The sequence below is a fragment of the Lissotriton helveticus genome, chromosome 4_1 (assembly GCF_964261635.1).
Source record: "Lissotriton helveticus chromosome 4_1, aLisHel1.1, whole genome shotgun sequence".
In the NCBI taxonomy this organism is placed as follows: Eukaryota; Metazoa; Chordata; class Amphibia; order Caudata; family Salamandridae; genus Lissotriton; species Lissotriton helveticus.
The window spans coordinates 1,533,930,598-1,533,952,984 of NC_136063.1; the positions used below are offsets into that span (position 1 = coordinate 1,533,930,598).

At 43.4% G+C, this 22,387-nt stretch overlaps 1 protein-coding gene across 2 annotated transcripts in view; it reads right to left on the reverse strand.

Moving 5' to 3' along the window:
• Positions 1 to 9,526: 9,526 nt before the first annotated feature.
• Positions 9,527 to 22,387, reverse strand: part of PIEZO2 (piezo type mechanosensitive ion channel component 2) — a 1,179,452-nt gene continuing 1,166,591 nt past the window's right edge. For both annotated transcript variants that reach the window (XM_078688152.1, XM_078688151.1), the window contains 2 exons: positions 14,373 to 14,553; positions 9,527 to 12,069 (listed from right to left, as the gene is read on the reverse strand). In XM_078688152.1, the coding sequence (XP_078544278.1) occupies positions 11,817 to 12,069; positions 14,373 to 14,553 (434 nt within the window). In that variant the 3' untranslated portion in view covers positions 9,527 to 11,816. The remainder of the gene's footprint in view (positions 12,070 to 14,372; positions 14,554 to 22,387) is intronic.

The following is a 22,387-nucleotide window of genomic DNA, read 5'->3' on the forward strand; positions in this document are numbered from 1 at the left end:
GTTTAGCCGCCAAGACTCGGAAGGAGCGACCACCCATGCGGCATAATTTAGTTTGTGGTACACTCACCTTATGTTGTCCCAGTGAGCGCAGGCTACGCCTGGGAACATACAGGGACAACAGAGGGCGCAGTAAAACCGGACTCCGGTTTTAAGGATCTTAAACGCCATGACAAGAGCTTTAAACTGGATCTGAGATACGATCGGGAGCCAATGCAGCCTTCCAATCATTGCTCTGGCAGAGCACCTGCGGGGGAGTCCAATCAAAGTTCTCGCTGCCAAGTTTGAACCCGTTGGAGTCGCAGGACCTCAGCTTTGTTAGCACCCAGGAGCAGCACGCTGGCATAGTCCAAACGTGAAATGATCATGGCTTGAACAATGAGCTGACGTACTGTTGACTCAAAGTACTTCAGGATGGGTTTAAGGCCTCTCAGCAGGCCCACACAAGTAGCTGCCACTCTCTTAGTGTGTGTCTGAAAGCTAAGTGAGGAGTCCATCCAGACTCCTAAGTTCTTAACTAGAGGTTTTGGCGTTGGCATTGTGCTCAACGAGGCCGGCCACCAATGCTCATTCCAAAGGGCGATGTTCTTCCCTACGAGCAAGACCTCTATTTTACTAGCATTGAGCTGCAGACAATTGTCTGCCATCCACTGGGCAACAGCTGCCATCCCATCTCTTAACCTAGTGGCTGATGCAGAAGGCCCTTCAGCTAGGGTGATAACCAGCTGGCTATCATCCGCATATGATACCAGAGTTAGGTCCCACTCCTTTGCCACAGCTGCAAGAGGTTGCACATAGAGATTGAACAAAGACGGACTAAGTGCAGAGCCTTGCGGAAACCCCTGACCGATAGAATGAGACTGAGAGATGTACGGTGGTGCTGAAACCCGAAAAGATCTTTCCTCTAGAAATGATCGGAACCATTCCAAAGCGGATCCCGTGATCCCTACGGCCTCCAGCCGATACAGAAGAATATCATGCGACACCGTATCAAAGGCAGCGCTGAGATCTAACAAATCAGCGCTGCACTCTGACCGGCATCGAGGATCATCCTTAAATGTTCAGTTGTGGCAAGAAGGGCGGACTCAGTGCTATGGCTAGGCCTGAACCCGTTTTGAGACGGATCCAGAATGTCATTATGGCTCAGATTTTGAGATAGTACATTGTTCACATGGGCCTCAGCTATCTTGGCCACCCACGGTAGGAGGGAGATGGGCCTGAAGTTTTCCGGTTTAGACGGATCCAATAAGGGCTTCTTGATGATGGGGGATACCCACGCCTGTTTCCAGGCCCTAGGAACTTTGGCTGTGGAAAAGGACAGGGTGAGTTTAGCGCCAAGCGGCTGTTGAAGGGGCATCAGGGACTCCATAAACTGTACCGGCCTCATAGGGTCCGATGGAGATCCCGATTTCACTTTAGTGCATAGTTTAACTAGCTCTTCACTAGAGATCTCCGGTATGGTTGCCAAGGTGGGGCCACCAGCCCTAGTGTCGGCGGGGACATAAGGACCAGGGGAGTGCTGTGAAAAAGTCTTGTAGTCCTTATACACATTTTCAACAAAGAAAGTAGCCAATTCTTCGCACTGCTGTGTAGAAGTTAAATTAGATATCCTGGTTCTGGAGCTCTTTAGCTCTTGCACAATTTTAAAGATACATTTAGTGGGGTTAGAGCTGGTTTTTATTTCTTCTGCATAGAATGTAGCACGTGCAGAACAGATCGCTTTATGATAAAGCTTTATTTTAGTCAAATAAGTTGCTTTATCCCCCTCTTTATAGTCCCTCCTCCATATCCGCTCAGCTCTCTTGCATTCCTTCCTCAGTGCTCTCAAGGCCTCACTGTACCATGGATTGGAAATGGACCTACGCCCCTTAGTCCATTTAACCGGAATAAAAGCGTCCAGACCCCTCACAATCCAATCACAGAAGGTAGTGTACGCCACATCCGGATCCACTGTGTCCTCCAGGGAAAATGTCCCTAGGAAGGCATGAAAGTCCTTCAATTTGAGTTTGTGCCAAGGCCTTTTCAAAACCCTATTCACCTCCTCCACCCTAAAAGGCTCAAGGATCTCCAGGCTTGCTATAACCAGAAAGTGGTCAGTCCAGCCCATAGGCATCGGTATAGCCACATTTACTGCCGGAATATTTGAAAACACTGGGTCCAGAATATGCCCGGCCAAGTGCGTAGTGCCATGAATTAGTGGATTTAGCTGTAAGGCGGCTAAGTCCACCAACAGATTATGAATGATCGGATCCCGAGTCTGATCAAAATGGAGATTCAGGTCCTCCAGAATCGTGAAGTTGGCAGATCCCACCACCAATTAGTTAGCTGCCTCTAACATCGCCTCATTGAACTTCGAGGCATGTCCCGGTGGACGATAGATATATAGTCCTCAAAGTGTAAAATGCTGACTGATAGCAATCTTAAAACGAGCACATTCACTCCACATATATCTTCCTTAATAAAAGAACAGGGGTATTGAGCTTTATAAATTACTGCGATGCCACCGCCTCTTGAGTCCCTATTTAGAGTCTCAATCAGATATCCAGCAGGGAGAGTAAGATTCACTATCCCTGTCATATCATCATCTCGCAGCCAAGTTTCACAGATGAAAAACACATCAGGGGATTCTTCGGCGATAAGCGTCTGAACTTCCAGGTGGTGTTTGGCAAGTGATCTAATGTTTAATTGGCAAACCATGATCTGTACTTGATTCTCAGGTCCCCTGACTCATCTCACTCGGCAAGGTACTGGGGCAGCAAAGTTGCATGTAGTACAGTTCAAACATGTCTCCCCTAGTTGTACCGGTAATTCTCCACACGTCTCCCCACCTAGGTTCAGAGTTAGAAGTGCCTCTCTGTCATACACAAGGGGCTCCGGCAGCACTCGACCAGGGGTACTGGTGAGAGGCGATGTCCTGGCGATGACGGGCGCAGACGGGCTTGCCTTTGGCGCGCCACCGGAGCGCCCGCTGCGCGGACGTTTTATGGTGGCCATAAGTAGGGGAAAGGGGGGGCGGGCGTCTAAGAACAACTAGACCGTCACCCCAAACTGGTCTCAATATGGCGCCTAGGCCCGCGGGAATCTCTGAACAGCTCCTAGTCGGCTGCAGGGTTCGCGGTAGCAGTGCGGGAGGGAACAAACACCGCGTGGGGTAAGTGCAGGGCAAAAAACACAACAATAGTATTTAAAAGCAAACAGTTTTTAAAAATTACAAGCACACTCCTAACTTTCCCGGCTGAGCCTCAGGAAAGTGTCAAATTAATCTAGCAAATATGAATGACAAGTGATGGACCAGGAGTCTCTCTATAGTATGCAATCATCATCATGTATATATAATATAGCAGGAGGTCTCACTTCTTACCTTAAGACGTTAACCAACTTATGCCAACCAACAACGAACGGGGCCCGTCCCGAACTGACTCCCGACTCCACCCTCTCCTGGCCAGGGAGCGCTCGTACGGGGTGCATGCTGCATCACAGTGCTGTTAACTGTAGAGTGGGGGCTGGCCAAAATGATGTCAAGGGCCGTCCTTGGTAGTGCTTTCACGCGCTACCAGATTGACGGCCCTGGGACCCACATCATTAACGGCCTGGCCTGGCGCCCGCGCACTGCGCACGGCACCACCACCACCACTAAGGCACCCCCACCACTAAGCTAGGTGGTCACTAAGCTAGGTGGTGGGGTGCGTGCACGGTGACTGACGGACTGCCTTACTGTAGCTTATTTACCTAATTTCATGACGGGCCGGCCGAAGGTGGGCCCCCTGTTCTGCGGGGCCGGCGGCGGGGCCCCCAGGAGCGCGAGGCCCTGGGCAGCTGCCCATACCGCCCATGCCTTGGACCGGCCCTGAGGGGTAGACAGACTGTATCCCAGACACTCATGGTGGCGCATGCCACTGGAGAAGTATAAACCCACGCAGGTCTATGTAATTTAGTAACACAGGGCACTTTCTGTATCAGAATGCCAATAACCTCCTGGCCGATGAAGCACCAATGGTTTTCAGTGCCTGGTCAGGACACTCTACCATGTATCGCAGTTGTGCAGCCTGGTAATAGCTTTGCAAATTAGGGACACCCAAGCCACCTTCCACTTCTAGAAGATATGCCCGGCACTTCTCTGAAATAAAGTCCCATATAAGGTACTACAGTTTATCTATCGTTGCATTGGGGAGGCAACAGTGGCAATATTTGCATTATGTGAAGATTTTTGGGCAAAAGCGTAATCTTAACTACAGCACGGCAGTCCAACCAGCAGGCTGTGTTGCTTCCATTTGGAAAGATTTGACTGTGTAGTTGCCAAAAGGCCACCATAGTTATGCACTACTGTATTTTTAGGGGTAGAAAGTAGGTGTTAGCCTAGATATGTTAATGCCTGTTCCGTCCACACAAAGGGGGACCTGGAGGCAAGCAGGCCCGGATTGCTTATGAAATGGTCAAGTTGAGTAAAAAGAACTTCTGAAAATTGGTTTTAAATCCAGATGCTCTCCCTAATGCCCCCAGTTACACCATTATCGCAGTCAGAGAGGTGAGAGGATCATCCAGAGTCAGGAGAAATATCATCCGCATATCGCATGATTTTATGATCCCTATCCCCCAAGCATATGTCGGCAATTTGTGGGTGGCTCCATATCCGTTCTGCAAAATGGTTCCATATATAGAGCAAAGAGTAGGGGGACAGAGGGCATCCCTGTCTGGTCACACAAGCAATTGAAAAGGGCGCAAAAAATACCCTGTTAACCCATACTCTGGCTCTGAATGAAGAATGGCAGCAGGGGATCCACCTGAGAAATCGTGGACCTAGATCCATATACTCAAGAATCGTGTTAAGGTACAGCCAATAAGGACCCGGTCAAAGGCCTTCTTTGTATTGATAGGAATAGGGCCGCTGAACTTTATCCAGTAGATGACATAGCCACATCATGTTGTCACTACAACTCCTCTCTGGGATAAACGAGGTTTGGTTGGAATCGACCAACCCCTGGACATGAAAAGCGAGTCAATGTGTGCAAAAAATTCTTAGGCAGTAGAGTAGTGGACAAACAAGTAATATAAATTGACAGCGAAAAGTAACAATCAAGAAAGTTTTTCATATAAAACAACCATAGTTTTAAGGGATACAGTTAAAAATGATACAGGTTACTGACTAAACAAACTGTGTGGTAGCAAACACAATAATTAAAATTCATATAGTTAATTCACAAAATGCATAATCATAAATAATTACCTGCATGTATGCAGGAGAGCAAAGTGGGACATATTTGGGACAAGAATAGGCCAGCCTTAAGCACAAGAGGCAACAGTAGATAACCACAGGATGAAGGGTATATAAAGGACGACAAGAGGGAATAGAAGGAAATGAAAGAATAAATGAACAAGAGAGTTACCCACCTGAGAACAACATTGACTGGTTTGTGAGGGTCCATAATGTCGGCGATGACAGTATCACAGTATGACGATAAACCTCTGCCATCAAAGGTCACTAGCCATATTCAGGGAAGATAGTTGCTAGCCTAAAAAACAGTGACCTAAAGGGTAAGTCAGGGGGCGATCCATTGTATGGATGAGAGAAGCTTAGACCAGTGTGAAGAGTCAATGATCACCATCGACTTCGGTTGCGTCATCTCAATGTTGCAGCTGCCGGAGAAGCCTCGCTTGTTCTTTATGACTGTCGGCCTCAGAGGATTTTCTCAAGGGTTTCTTCCTGTGACAAGCGGAGCGGAAGGAGTCAGACGTGTCAGCAGCCGATTCCTGGGCCAGCGTGGAGACCCGCGGATCAGTCAGTAATGCAGGCATATCCAAAAGGAACTCGTTTGATCAGGAGTGCGAACAATTTGTACCTCATACTGCCAAACAAATTGAAAACCGAAGGGGTGACCCCATTTGTATCTGATGTTTTTCTCCCATAAAAAGTGAGTTAGAGGCCGGAAAGCTTTCTGTCGATGTAAAGTTATCAGGTCTGGTGGCTCAGGGGACTAATGCTTCTACTGCAGCATCCTGTGTTCGACCTCATGGTCAGAGGTCCAAATCCCGGCGGGTCCACTCAGACTTTCATCCATCTGAGATTGATAAAATGAGTACCATTGAGTTGGGTAACAAGAAACATCGGTTATTCAGCGCCAAGATACCTCCGGGTGAATGTGCGCTTTACAAATACACATGTTATGTTATCTTGAATTGTGGGTCTTACTAGAGCCACAACAGTAAACCTTCAAATTGAATGGCCACCTTATCTTGTACTGCAACCTTTTGGCGCTAATAATGAAGGCATGTAAGGATATATTGCGCTCAACTAGGTGTCGTAGCCAGTCTGCCAGAGTGGTAAGTATGGTCAAGAATGATCTCTTTGTCTGCAAGCGCCAGTGCAACATAGCCAAAGAAGAAAACAACAAAGTCTTCAAGCTTACCAGGTATTGCTTGTAGAAGCGCTCCTTTGATGCATATATTAGAACAGCAGGATCTGTTTCAGAGATCCTGTAACTGGTAGCGTCGCTCCTGATTCAAGTACCACAACAACAAATGTTCACGGCGGTGGTCATCCAGCTCCTCCTGCGGGGAGTACTGGCACCTTTCTAATGTATTCACTCTCTGGCCCAGGTAATCCACATCATGACAGAAGTCTTAATTCTCTGTAGCTATATTTTGTTTAAGGGCTGCAGAGTCATCTCATAGTGTCCCAAACAGTTGTTCCAGAGAAGATTTTGTGATGGGAGCTTCACCAGTACATGCTTCTTCTGTCACTGGACCCTCAGTGGATGGGACAGTCAACGGCATCCTGTGATTCTGATCCGTCTTCTTCACTGGGGTCTTGGTAAATATGGCTTTCAAAGAGGTATCCTTCTTAGTGTTATGATGCTGAGATGACATGTTTATACCGACAGCAGATCATAGACGGGGTAACGTCAGCTGCTCCAGACCACTTCCAAAAGCTCTGGAGGCCAGTACTAGCCCAGCCTTTTCATGTGAAGTGATAGGCCACCTTGTCAGAGGCCTGAATATGAAGTCCCTATTTAAACTCAGCCGAAGCACAACATATGTGTTCTAGAGAGGTAAGTGCTTGAATAAAAGATCCCCCGGACAGATGCGTGCACACTTCTGTAGGCTGGGGTAGTCTCAGGGCTGACAAATGTGATAGAGACTAAGGAAGTCACAGCAACTGTGAGGTGACAACAATGTGGATGCCAAACAGAAGGGGGGCCTTGCGTCAGTTCAAGGAGCAAGGAGCTGGGTTTCCTAATATAGTCTTCCAGTCAGTTTCAAAGATGTATATTCCATTGTGGCCTGACGACCCCTCTCCACAATGCACCATCAAACAGTAAATAGTGTCTATTGGCCCAGAAGGCCCAGAAAAGAAGGGGGCAAAAGCTGCATCCACCCCTCCTGAAGACAGCTGCCGCTACATTAGAACTTTCTCTACTTCATGATCCGCAACTATCCAGGTGCTATTTTCTTTTTAAGGGGGATCTCCTCTTCCTCCCTTTCTGATTCAGCCTCCCACCTGCCTCAAATACCCCTAGAGGTCTGATTCACAAAGGTATAGCTCAACTTTTGTGTAAGCTTACGTTTGTTTTGGAATGCATAAAACTGCATGTTAATTCTGGGTTTAAGAGTGTTGAGTGCTCATTGTTGTGGCAGAGAAATCTTCACATAAAAACATAGGCATGTTTTATTTTTTTATGTGCTGAGTTCTCCGCCCCGACTGCGGAGACACTTGACAAAAAAGTGAACGTTTACCTTTGTGAATCAGGCCCCTAGTGTTGCTCAGTCACCTGCTTCAACCCCCCTGTTGTTTCTGCCCAATCCCTCCATTTGACCCTTCCACCCTATGCCATCCCATATTATCACGAAATGCGATGCAGTGCCTGCAACAAAATTTGTTTTCTTTATTTATATGTTTACTTACCTGTATTTGGCCATAACCCATACTTTACTAACCTCCACCCTGCCCCACATCACCGTCCGGCAGCACTCCCACCATCGACCGCTACTGCTCGACTCTGTTTTTCCCAAGAAAAGTCCATCCTTGGCTTCAGAACTAAGAATCTAAACTAAACTAAGAGTTAGTTATCAATCTGAGGTAAGAGAGCTGGGTTCCATAATCAATCAGGATTTGTATAGCTCGGCTAATCACCCATGAGGGTATCCAGTTCTTGAAAGTACTGCTGCAGGGTGCTCAGTTAAATAGCCAGGTCTGAATGTCAGCAGAGATGCTGAGGTCTGAACGTGAAGTGGTAGGTGGTTCAAGGACTCAGCAGCAAGATAGGAGAAGGAGCGTCCTCCATTGTTGCTGCAGCAGATGCGAGTGGTGTGGGCAAGGCATAAGGAGGCCGAGAGCATGTGTAATCATTATGACCACTCCTAATTTAAGAGCTATATCTTTAATATGCTCTGAGTGGAGTCAGCTTTTCTATTTATCGACTCAGCCGAACCTCTTCACAATGTGCATTTTCTATACCTCTCACACCTACTTGCCTGTAATCTTTTCCACACTGTAACCATTTTCTCCAGATTGAGATGGTAGCCAGGGTCTTGGTGAGGGCCGGACTGGCCATAGCGGGCACCGGCGTTTCCCCGGTAGGACGCTAGGGTGGGGGACGGTTTTGGGCCCAGGGGGGACGGGGGCAGTTTTGTTACCGGGGGTCGTTAATATCGGCCCCGTAACAAAATTGCAGAAAACAGCCCTCGCAAACTGCTCAGCTGCACTCCCCACACCCCAGGGAGGGAGGGGCAGCTGAGCAGTTTGCCAGGACCGGTTTCTGTTCCCAGTGCGGCCCTGGTCTTGGTCAAGTTACACACAGTACTCCTGTCAACATGAGACTATCACGGATCATGAGACTATTACAGATTCCAAACTGTACTTACAAGAGGAAACACAGCTGCAAACGGAAAGATAGTAATTTTCCATTTCCATACTGGAAATGGTGTCCAAAAGTCTATTTACACTTCTAAACTTTTTTTGTTTCTTCACAATATGTTCTTCATCGAGAAACCACTTACATCAAAACGCTATCCCCATTGTCATCCTGAATGTAGGCTTAGTCCTGCTCATCATTGTAGTAAATATCTTACTATCTCGAAGCTTGGTTATTACCTACAAAACATTAAACCCTGAAATGCCCACAACCCACTTCCTGTGAGCAAATTATGTTCATCCACATATATGTATCTTACTTGTAGAGTTGTAAATTTGTGTTTTATGATTCATTGACCTAAATATGTAACTAACTGGTTGGGCGCATGAGCATCTCAGTTTGTAATTTTCTTTGAGAATTGGCCTACTGATAATCACTATCTCACATAAGAGCAACTGCATTCATCCTTAAATTACATCTTTAGATACATCCAATTAATTACAATTCAAATATGAATGACATAGTCTGAAATCAAATCTGACTCCTAGAGGTGCCAGAAAGCCTGTAAAGATTATTGAAAATGACTTAACTTATTCCAATGCCTATACATCTGTAATATTTATCTACATTATTTGTCATATATCATACCAATAATTCAGAATGCATGACAGAGAACTCAATTGCTGAAAAACCATTTTTATTTTGAAATGTTAATTGTTTGCTCGTTTTATGAAAAAAGCAGCTATTTAGATGGGTTTCAAGAACTGTAGAAATCATTCTACAAATGTCGGCTATTTTGAAGAGAGTCATACAGTAGCACGTGTGGCATTGGGTATAATGCCACTTCCTCTTCCTTGTATCATGCAAATACAGTTTTAAAGAGGTAAAACAGCTTGCTGAATTGAGAGTATGTGGAGAAGTGAAAAATTCCTTGTTTTATTTTCCATGTATTCAATCGAAAATTGACAATGGTGGGCAGAGTTCATCACCATACAACCTTAAACCCTAGTGGTCAAAGGTCATCACCATTCAACCTTGATGGATGATAGAATATACACCATGAAAATACAAACAGAAAATAATAGACGTAATTCACTTACGAGTGTGTGAATAATACACAACCATTAGACTTGAAGAGGGGCAAATCCAATTATTGAGAAACCACCACTTCAAGCCAGTGGTGATGCTACTTCTCTGATGAGTGGTGCTGGACCATGAAATTCCTTCTCAGATATTGTCTCTTGTGTAAACATAATTGTAAACCTTCCAACAATTATAAAAGTGTGTCACCAACAGTAGTCATATTCTGAAGATTTTCATTTTCAGGAAAGATCCAGTGAATTATTACATTTGCTGAAAATGGCTAACTGTTTCAATGTTACTTTTTTATATTCACAGCATGTAATCAAATAAAATGTGCTGCTTTATTGGAAGCACGGATTATGATATTGGTTCCGGTAACATTGAACTCCATTGATGTAAAAAGCCCTTTTAATACAGTGTACCACTCAGATAATACCAAACGATACTCTTGAAATAGAATTCTGCCTGTATCAGCAGTGTGGTGACTATTTCTAATGAACAATCACATACGTATGCAATTGTTTCCAGCTCCGAATGTTCTACAGCAGAGGTTAGAGGAACAATGTTCCTAAATTGTCTTTGCCACATGTTTTTATTGTAGCTAAGTATTTTAGGGAATAAAAACTGTACAGTACGAACCTTAGCATACCCTATTCCATCAACTTTTTTGCATATATTTCTCAGAAATTGCATTTTCGTTTCGGACATGGAATTAAGATTACATTGCAAGCACAATTGTTCATTCTAGAATTTTGTTTAATTCGAGGTTTGTGGCTTTGATGGTAATTATTTAAGATATGGAATTTTGTATCCTACTATCTATTTCCAAAGTAGGAAACGAAAAATCTACATTTGATGTAAAAAACATGAATATAAATATGCTTATGTAAACATTTTTTTCAATTTAAATTAAAAAAGTAAAAGGGGACCTGTAGTAGGCAAACCAAATGGGGCAAGTAATATAAGACACAAGGTGACATGCAATATTTCAATCTTTGAATTGCATTAACAAATTCCAATAGTTTCCTATGGAACTGGGTAGTTTTATTTGGATTTATCAATAACCACTAATTTGGGTGAGCATAGACTGAAGGAGCGTCCAATAGATCAACACATACATCTTCGTAACCATTAAGTTTACATTGATTGTTTCTATTTTTCCTGAGAAAAGTCATTGATGTTTACCGAAAAGTTTCCTTTGACTGTACAAATAAAATAAGGCAATGTAGAAGATTGTCACTTTTTGTTTGTTTTTGCTGTAAGAGGTCAATTTGTGGAGGCCCCAGTACCATCAAACTTCTCTTCTTCCAGGTATGGTTATGTTCCTTCGATCTCCCCTTGTTGCTTGAGGTCCGTTGGAGGCCAGTTACCTTACCATCACTTGGCCTGACAATTTAGAGACAAGATGCATGCCAACATATTGCACGATCCAAATGGTGTCATTTCGTAGAAGGTAAATATTCATTCCACAATCTGTGAGCCCCTTCCTTTTTTTAAACACATGTTGTCTCATTTTCTCGTCTTTTTCCTCATTGACTTTCTTTCTTTCTTTCTTTCTTTCTTTCTTTCTTTCTTTCTTTCTTTCTTTCTTTCTTTCTTTCTTTCTTTCTTTCTTTCTTTCTTTTCTATTTAGCCTGACAGGCAGTATGATATCCTGTGACCAAATTAGAAATATAGTTTCTGTGTTTCTGGAGGAGTGGCATCAAAAGGCCTTCTTCACCATTAATCCTTAATTTGGAAGGCAGTGCAGATTCCAAAATAAGTAATCCCCTGGACACTGAGTGAAAAACCACTGCTACCCAGCAATAAGAGACATAGCTCTTATAATAATTTTGTGCTTTTTTAATCAGACAAAGTCAACTGAATCCCACCATGGGTCCCCAGTGATCATTTCGTCGTTTCCCTTGTCCATTTGATCATAGTCTCTGGTGATCGATACAGGAATATTAATTTGGCATACAGGTCTTCTTCTAATTCCAGTTCTCCAGTCTCTCGTACTAAGAAGATGTCTGTGCACAGCTTCAGTATCCGGTCAACATTTGGTAGCTCTTCAAACATGATAGAGTGTGAAATCCCGCTGAAGAACTCACGTACGAACTTTCCAATCACCAGGACAACAGAGGCATACAACCCCATTATTCTGTGGAATAAAAAGAAATTAGAGTTTTTTAGAGACTTAAATTAAAAGAAAATAGGTAGGTTTGTAATACAGAATCATTTAATTGTTTAATTTCTGTTGACTTGAAAGTCTCTGGCATCCCTCTAAGGTCTATACCCCAAGTTTAGCTCACATTATCCATTACTCCCATAAGGCTCCGCTTTGTCATCAGGCCGGCCCATCAGAGGGCATTGAATTAGGCTGAATAAAGGGAGACGTATGTCCCGTACTGCACATAACTGATTGCAGAAGTAGCCTTTGAGAAAGAAAGCAGGACTTTTGAAAGGCATCAGGCAATACTACGGAATGGCTGTCAATTGTTATCAGTAACCAGCAAGAAGTTTATACCCGAAATAAAGGCTTGTTGCCAAACGCTCGTGTTGAGTGCACCTCAAGACGTGGGCACAACTGGAGCATGATATTTAGGCGGCAGCCCGGCCGCTGAGCTTGCACCACCCCGTGAAAGGAGGGGCTATGAGGCTTGGATATACCCAGCCTCTGTGATGGAACTTGGGCGTGGGATTTAAAACTGACACTGGCTGTTGAGGCCTATCTGGGGGCTTATCGGCTTATCGGACAGTAATTAGTGCAACCATCAGCGGTATGAAAGTTACGAGACATGCACTCCCATAAGGCTCTGCTTTGTCATCTGACCAGCCCATCAGGGGGCTTGCAATTAAGCTGAATAAAGGGGGAGTATGTCCCGCAATGCTCGTAACCGATCCCAGGCATAGCCTTTGAGAAAGAAAGCAGGACTTTTGAAACACGTCAGGCAATACTACAGAATGGCTGTCAATTGTTGTCAGCAACCAGCAAGCTGTTTATACCCGAAATAAAGGCTTGTTGCCGAACGCTCGTGTGGGGTGCAGCTCAGTGCGTGGGCTCAACTGGAGCATATATCTTAAAAAACACAGTGATGTGTAGTTATAGTTAAGTCACATTTTCCATAGGAACAGCATATTTGTTTTGCTAGTAACTTTAGCGCCGTTTGACAAACCTTCACAAAGTTTTCCCAAAAAATGTCATCCACCTCAGCGCCTTCTTGGAAAGTTTCAGGGTGCTCCATCATGCAAGGGCTGAGAAAATGGAGGTCCCAAAACACGTAGGGATTTTATACAGCGATACTGAAAAAAATGGCTGAACAGAAATATATAAAATTTATGTTCAGCCATTTTTGCGAATTTAAGGTACAAAAGTTTGTGATTTAAAAACATGGAGCATTCTGATTGGCATAGAGGGCCTTTTTTTCCTGTTGACTTCTTTTGTACTGCGGCACTGGGAAGGTCCAGTGGGACCAAATGATTTAATTGGTTGGCCACAACATGAAGAAAAATGTTGTGGCCTCCATTACAGGCCTGGCACCCATGTCCAGAAGTTACCTCAGGCAACTCAAGTAACTAAACCCTGTGCCCCTGCCATACATTGCCTATGAACTCACATATTAAAACACTCATGACATGTTATATGACATCTTTGATAACATCAATGATGACAACTGAAATGACATTATTGATGATATTGCTGTGAATAGTGAGAGTGCACGTTATAGTTACGTGAGTTCACTATACCTGCTGAATTTCAGTGTTTTTTATAGTTTAAAATGTTACCTTTTAACTGACTTTTCCACCAAACTGTAATTGAACTTTAACCTTTGTTTTTTTCTGTGAATATATGTGTGTGTTTATATATTTGTATGTGTGTGTAGTGCTCCTGTAGAACCTCTTCACTTACTCTTAAATTCCATGGTCAATTAGTCACAAAACATCTTTAATAGAAATGACATGGGAATATTCAGGGAATATTATTGCACAATTGGCAACAGGTACCTGCGAAACCAATACACACTCTTTGTATTGTTTATTAACAAGGAGTTGGACATATTGAAGCCAATCAAAAAAGGCATGTATGAGTACATGAACTAGTGCTACAGGAATACTACTTCACATACTCATAAATGCCTTTTTGAATCTGCCCCATTATGTCTATATTAGTTTGTCTTTATCAAACTCTTATGCATAGTCAGGAGTTGTTGTCAACATTTGGTATTTATCTAGCCCCACTGTACCTATATTTCAAAAAGAGTTTCCTCACGATAAGATATTTTGCTCCACATGTGATTCAGCTGTACAACAGAATCTTTAATTATTGATTATTAGGTAATAACTTATCAAAATGTAGAAAATATGTAGAAATTTCTGAATTAAAGCGAGCTAGGCTATAACAAAACATTCACTAGCGGTAAGTCTCCTCCATTGTGAATATATTAACATATATGGATTACTTACCCATAGCCTGCTAAAAATCCAAGACTGGGAGGGCTAACTTTGTCACTGAAAACAATCAACTCCAGACTATTTTTGTTTTTGTTGAAGGTCCTCATGGGTTGGTTTACAACCCACCATTCACGAATTCCCTCTGGGGTGATTTCCTTTCTGAGTGAAACAGTAAGGTTGACATAGTCCCCATCTATAAAGAAGAAAATAAGTAACATTGATTTATAATTCACTGATTATTCACTGATTAAAATATAACCTAGGTTAAAATTCCAATGAAATGCAAACACTACCTGAAACAGATTGATATTTCTTGTGGGTAGGAGCGAAGATAAATGGAGGAGAATAATGGAATAAGGAATGAGCTGTGATGCTCGGATCTCAAATGAACCTCAGTTTTACAGTTGAAAGAACTCTTAGAAGTCATGGAGATGTTTAACACGAATGTACATGTGTGCAACCCTACTATACTTTCCAAAGTGTTAGGTTTCATTATTCAAAGGATAACAACAGAAGTCTTGTTGGCAAATTTTCAGCAAGTCCTGTTTGGTGAGGGGATAAGAGCTAAACATTGTATTCATGTAAGTGTATATGCGTCTGCCTGAGGTAAAACAAGAGTGAGTGACAAGGAGAGAGAGTGAGAGAGAGGTAAAGAGAGAGAGAGATAAAGTGAGAGAGAGTTGGTGATCTAAAAGGGTTGCTTAATTCAGGTGCCTGCATGTGTACTTATATGTTATGTTTGATCTGAAATTAAAAATCAATATCCAATATGGCAAATCAGATGGAGAATATTAGTGTAGAAAATTACATCGGGTTTACTGTGAGTTGGTTCTGCCTTTTATGTACATTGATTTTGGTGTTCACTAACGGTTTATGACAATATACCACCAGGCAACTTGCATTTGTCTGAGAAAGAAGCCCTCCCTTCATGCTTGCAGCATATTAATAACATAAGTGAGGACTGGTGTAGGTAATCTCTGCTGCTATTAACACGAGTACCACATTTTCGGCATACAAAAAGCGATGTTCAAAGACCATTGGAAAAACTGTATTTTCTATGGCAGTATTATTTTTAGGTCGAGCATTCCAGACCTCTTGTATATACTTAGTATATACTTATATGTGTATGTACTTTGTGGGTTCTGGAGATCAGCCCTAGGACTTGTCTGCTTCTGCTTAGGGACTTATTTTTCTGTTCAACTACCTCCATTTAACTTTCTTGATAGAAAAAGACCAGCAGAGGTCAGTAAAATACTAGAATCACTTTAGCATTCTCTAGATTCCAGTCCATAGAAATTGTCTTCCTAGAGCACCCTTAGAAAATAATTTTTTTTTCAAACCTTGTATTTTCAGTGATATGACCATTGAAGGCCCTGGTTTTATATTAAAAACAGAGTTTTGGACTGTACCATTTTCCGCTGAAAGGCAATATTTCTCTCCATGTGTTCCCATACCTAGCATGTCACGCAGTTTGGTGCTTACTTCCCCTCCATGTTAAAGAACAGTAGATGTTTCAGCACTCAGGCTAATGTGCTGCATAGCTAAATACATATAAGGTCCCAAAGGCAAGACCGATTGCATTGCAAATGCTCATTTTGCTATGTTATGTTATGTTACATGGGGATTTATAAAGCGCAACATACACCAACAGGTTCCTTGGCGCTGTAGAAGTGAGTAGATGAATGCAGTGTAATGCCAGGGACAGCTAGTTGTAGGCCATAGTGAAGAGCCAAGTTTTCAACAGTTTTCTATGCAAATACAATTATGCCCACAATACAACGGATGTCTAAAGACAGTTAGCACAGTCCACACAGCCATTTTAAGTGTATGTAACTTGAAATTACTGGGTGCAAGCACTTTCATTCGATTAGAAGTGCGAATTCACCTTTTATTAATTGTTTGCATTTGTAAACTGATTTACCCATGAAAAGGACTGTGCATGGATAAATCTCCCTCTAGAATCAAGGGTTGGGAGTTCTAGGAAAGAGAAGCCCTGGAAAGTTTAGGAACACCCTGAAACCCTCTAGTTTTTGAGTCTTCACAAAAGACTGCACAAGCACATTACGACTCTGGAAACAATACGAGATGTACTTCTGTCAAGGAAAAGAGAAACAAATTTTCCCAACTGGGAAGTTGCAGGAATAATTCCATAAGTGGAATGAGTGAAAGAAAGGAGAAGAAAGTAAGCATTATTTAGCATATATGAAGACATTTTCTTATGCATCGTTGTGACCTATGTGCAGCTAGCTGGGCATGCAAAATACATTTTTATTAAGAGAAGCAGGATCTTACAAAGGTTTTCCATGTGCAGTTAACTGTTGCAAGCTTCCAGGAGTACTCTTGGAGCGGATTATAAATTAATAGAATTGCAAGGTAATACACCTTAGGGTGTGGATTTGGTAATTGTTTTAGAAACAACACCAAACTCTAGTTTAATTAAATCTGTACATTGCTAATGTTGCACTGATCAGCATTTGAGATGCTAATTTGAAAGTATAAAATAGGAAATAAAATGAACTTGAAATAAATAAACTGGCTACCGATATTTTGATACAGAGTTATGAGTTTTATTTTGGATCATAAGTATAAAGTATTACCTAAAAAAGACCAAATACACACGCACAGATGCCTGGATCTTGCCAGGGAGTTAATCAAAGTGTTAATATTTTTCCTGAGGACAAGCTGATGAGTGCCGTGACAGATTCACCACCTTCATGATGAGGTTTGACCACTATGATTTCCTGTTAGAGCAGCCAGGACCTTGGTGGCTAGACTCAACAAAAGATTCCCTCCCTCCCTCAAGCATTCAAATGTTGTGCCAGGGAGTGGAGAAGCTCTTACACTAACCTTCAATTAACCTCCATGTTGTATTGAAAAGATATCACACTGGATATGATGAATGAGGTTATAGAGCAATAACATTGGGTGGTGAGTTTGTCTAAGAAATGCTTACCACTGACCAGATAAAGTATGGGATACTGCACTAATATACATGGCACAATTCATAAACATGTTTTTGCATGTTCAGCATACATTCAGAAATATCATTGTGTGTTACTAATTTTGGCAGTTCACATAATATGGATTAACATTCAGAAAATGATTTACTCAGAAGAGGATTCTAATGTGAGTGTCTTTACTACCAGTGATGCTGAGTTGTTATTCTAGGGTAATGAAAGTTTGGGAACACCTCAAAATTTACTAATGCGTGGGTAGTTTTTAGGAATATGGCTTCTACCAATGAAAATAAATAGGAGTACAATTGATGGGTTAACGTCAGACTTTTTAAAACATTCAACATTTTAAATAACACCTTACCTTGCTAAAATATATAACCCATGCATACAAGAGAAAACATTTCTGGAATCCATGCATCATATGACACTGTCTTGCCAAAGCCAAATAAAATCGCCAACACTGTTTCAACTGTAGACCAATCTCTCTAACAAATTGTTATACAAAACTACATATAAAAAAATGGTCCAACAGATTAAGTAAAATAATTATCCACTTAATAGTCATGGGTAACATCAAATACAGGTAAAGCAGTAACAACTTAAGATAAGCTTGAGATTTAAAACACTTGACTAGATCCCGTATGGCACATCATCTTCTAAAAGGTTTAGATGCCGAGAAGTCATTTGACATTGTAAATTTACCATATTTCTTTGAGATGCTGCAAATAATAAAGATTTATTTGTTGATAAAATTAAATGTCTTGTGGTTAAAAAGCAAATTTGAATATCAATAGAACACTTTCCAGGACAGTTCACCAGTAATAAGAAACAAAACAAGAATTCTCATTATCCTTTTTGCTATTTAATATACTCCTCGAAGCCTTGACAAACGCTAGGAGGTCTATTGAACATTTCTGGGATCAAAATAATTGTAAGTATGTTGTTAATACTCAACCCCTGAGCAATCCAGCTCAGAACTACTTCAACTAGAAAATCATTTTGAGTCCATTGTGAGCTACAAAATCAAGGTACCTTTGAGCTACATGACTGAGCGCAGTAATTACTGTAATGCGCCCCCCAACAACATGCAGGGGTTAACCTACAGTGAACAATTGACAAATTCCAGGAAGATTAATATCTTCCTGCTCAAGGAAATGGGTAGAATATCCATAACCAATCAGCAGTATTTCCTTGTTAATGGTATGGGAAGCTCCCACTCTTAACAATGGGGAGATAGCAAACTTATGTGTCTGCTCTCCAGCAGTAAGTCCCTATTCAAGGCTTGGAGGGAAAACACTAGTCCTTTGTGGATAAAGACAAGATTATAGAAATTATGTAGAGAGGATTGCAATTTTTGATTTTTTACAGAATGCTATAAAGGGGTGGGACAGCTCCTTCTTAGAGTGTCAGTTAGAGATGGAGAAATAACGTAGCATCACCTGAGTGGGAGGGGGTGTTTCACCAACCATGCAAAATTCCACCTCCCTTCATACATACTTGCACAGGAAGGGAAAATTGAGAAGGGGCATGCGGAAAGACTAGTACTGCTGTGACCTCTTGGGGTTTGGGGTTACACAAAGTCTTAGCTTGCAATTGTGGTCTCTCTTGGACTCTCTCAAAGGGCTGTTAGTATCAGCTCTTCGAATTTCCTCCGGCGCCACTAGCAAAAGACCTGCCATAGAGCCCTGTAGTGGCAGTATGGAATCCTTTTGTGACTGAACCTGCTGTGTTGTCTAGAGAAGTGGGCACTGTGAACTCTGTTTGTTGTGCACAGTTGTTGTGCAAGAGAGTGAGTATTTGGTGACTGGGAGTGCAGGCATAGAGGGTGGTCTTCTGTGTAGGACCTGTGGGTGCTGCTGAGGAGGTGAAGAGCCCTGGGTTAGAAGACTACTGAGGCCGGGCATGAGGACATGCCCCAAACATTTGCAGAGAGCTGCTGTTGCGAGAAGTGGAACGTGGTACCAGAGACTGTTAAGGGCTGAACAAATTTTTTAATAGAATCCTGTCCAGGCAAGTCCCTAGCTACTCATAGTCATACCTTTCACTGAGGCAAATTCCCTGAAGCAAATTAAAAAAAGAACTGTGAAATTGTTGCAGCAAGTCAAGGGGGGGTCAATAACTACACCTCCCAGGTGCCCCGGCGGCTGAGTCGCGTCCCTGACGCCACCTCTGCGCCCGGAGGCGTCAGAAAAGAGAGGAGCGCCGAGCGCTCAGTGGGAAGCCAGAAACATTTGCTTACCTGCCGTGAGGGGAACGGCTGCTGCTCCTAGTCCCATCAGCGCGAGGGAGACGCCATGAGGGGAACAGCTGTCGCGCCCACACCGCAACTTCGCCTGCAGCCACCGGGGGGGTGAATAACTACACCTCCCAGGTGCCCCGGCGGCTGAGTCGCGTCCCTGACGCCACCTCTGTGCCCGGAGGCGCCAGAAAAGAGAGGAGCGCCGAGCGCTCAGTGGGACGCCAGAAACATTTGCTTACCTGCCGTGAGGGGAACGGCTGCTGCTCCTAGTCCCATCAGCGCGAGGGAGACGCCGTGAGGGGAACGGCTGTCGCGCCCACACCGCAACTTCGCCTGCAGCCACCGGGGGGTCAATAACTACACCTCCCAGGTGCCCCGGCGGCTGAGTCGCGTCCCTGAAGCCACCTCTGCGCCCGGAGGCGCCAGAAAAGAGAGGAGCACCGAGCGCTCAGTGGGACGCCAGAAACATTTGCTTACCTGCCGTGAGGGGAACGGCTGCTGCTCCTAGTCCCATCAGCGCGAGGGAGACGCCGTGAGGGGAACGGCTGTTGCGCCCACACCGCAACTTCGCCTGCAGCCACCGGGGGGGTCAATAACTACACCTCCCAGGTGCCCCGGCGGCTGAGTCGCGTCCCTGACGCCACCTCTGCGCCCGGAGGCGCCAGAAAAGAGAGGAACGACTCTCGCCCCGCGCGCGGGAGCGCCCGGGGCTTAGCCCGGGCAAAGGGCGGGCCCTCTGTGGCCCTCGGAGGCCTGAGGAGACTGGACTGGGCCAGAGACCTTACATCTTTTTAACTGGTATAAATCCGCGTACCAACCAAGTGAGACTGTTTTTTATCTTTATTATTTTGGTGTACTTCATGAGAGTTAGTAGCAAGTAGTGACTTGGATAAGATTTGATGCAATCTGTTATAAAATGTCTAAGTCCAAAATTGATAAATCTGTAATAGGCCCCGGTTCCATTGATAATTATATGGTGAAGAAAGTTAACCAGATTAATAATAATAGACGTGCCTCATTAGGAAAGGGAACCTCGATAATGGAATTGTCAGAGTTGTCACCACAAAGGATGAACTTAGACGTTGAGGCAAATATGAGTTGAGTTGTCTTAGCAGATCCGCAGACACCCATTACGGTGACTGCTGAGGTACATCCAGAACAACACGCCCTGCCAAGTGAGGAAACAGGCGATGTCCCACCAGTAGTTAGGCCGATGCGAAACTGCAGGACAACATATCAAAAACGGGGGGGAAAACATAACACTAAAAAAAAGGATGCCGATAGGAAAAATATTAATAGCCCTGTCATAAACCCCTTTGTGTTTACAGGAAATAATGATAGTGGTCTTAACTCAAACATCGAACAGTTTGCCTCTCTTATTAAAAATCTAGAGGTTAAACTTGTATCGAAATTGGAGGAGATTATTAAACCACTGACCATCCAGATAGAGACATTGACCGCTGAGGTGGCTAGGCTGGGTGGTCTAGTGCTTCCACACCTGGCTGTACCCCTCAGTGAGAGAACTGAGACAGGGGGAAGAGTGCAGAAAGTGGCGAACACCAGAGCCCATCTGAACACTCCTAGCACTGTTACAGTAGTCTCGACTGGGAAAGAGGTATTAAGTACACCTGTCATCACAGTAGCACCTGCCCCGGTGACACAACCCACCTTATCCACCCGAAATGGACCTGTCTCAAGGCCCCCGAGGAATAATAGATACTTGAACCTTCCGCCTGACTGTGCACCGTTTGTGGCTGTATTGACCAATGTCCCACCTTGTGGCACTCATCCCGCATCACCATATGATGAATCTCACGCCTCATTGAAAAATAAGACAGTAGCCTGGCTTAATAAAAACTGTGGCTTTCCTACTCACTATTCAGATCAGATAGTGGCAGTAAGGAGGGTGAACTGGGTGGGTCCGTCCAAAAAGCTAGAAATTGGGGACTGCATTGTTGTAAATTTTAAACACCCACAGCATGTGGCAACTGTCCTCTTAAGAGCATCCTCACTAGTATATAATGAAAACAGTATTTGTGTGCGCCCATTGGAGTACTTTTATGCACATTTGTGCAAACCTACCCCCCAACAAAGGCTGATTAGGCGGGTATTTGATCCTCAGACCCCAGCCAGGGACACACAACTTTTATACGACATCACTAATTCATGTGGGCCTGTGAACATGAATGAAATACACAATTTGAATACTAGTGCGGGACGCTACCATCATGGATATAATGTCAACACACATAATAGGTACGATGCTCTTTCTGGTTTAGAGATGTGTGATTGACGAGAGGCACCTGCGGCTCAGGGAACTGTGGCTTCAGGAGAACCAAAACCAGCGGAGAATTTACTGGACATGGTATCTGGTTGTTTTGTTATTTCATGGAACATTGCGGGTTTGGCAGCAAAAATGGCTGATGAGAACTGGGTTAACTACATCAAACAATTTAAAGTTATCTGTTTACAAGAAACCTAGTTGGTGGAGTGTGACTCTTTCTTGGAAGGGTATAAGGCTTTTTATGTGCCAGCCACTCCCTCGGCTAGAGGCAGACCAAAGGGGGGACTTGTGATCTTTGTTTCCATCTTACTCCCTTGTAAAATGCGCAGAATTGAGTCTCAGTATACTGGAGTGATGGGCTTGGTTTTATATGGAGAGAACTGCCAGGCTGGTCTGGTGAACTTTTATAATGCAACCAATGATAGTGCAGGTTTTAACCAAATATCTGTACTAAATGCTTTTATTACTACCTCTATGAAAGAATTTAGTTATAATCTTATGATTATGGGCGATTTTAATGTGCATCCTTGTGGCGACCCTTTGAAAA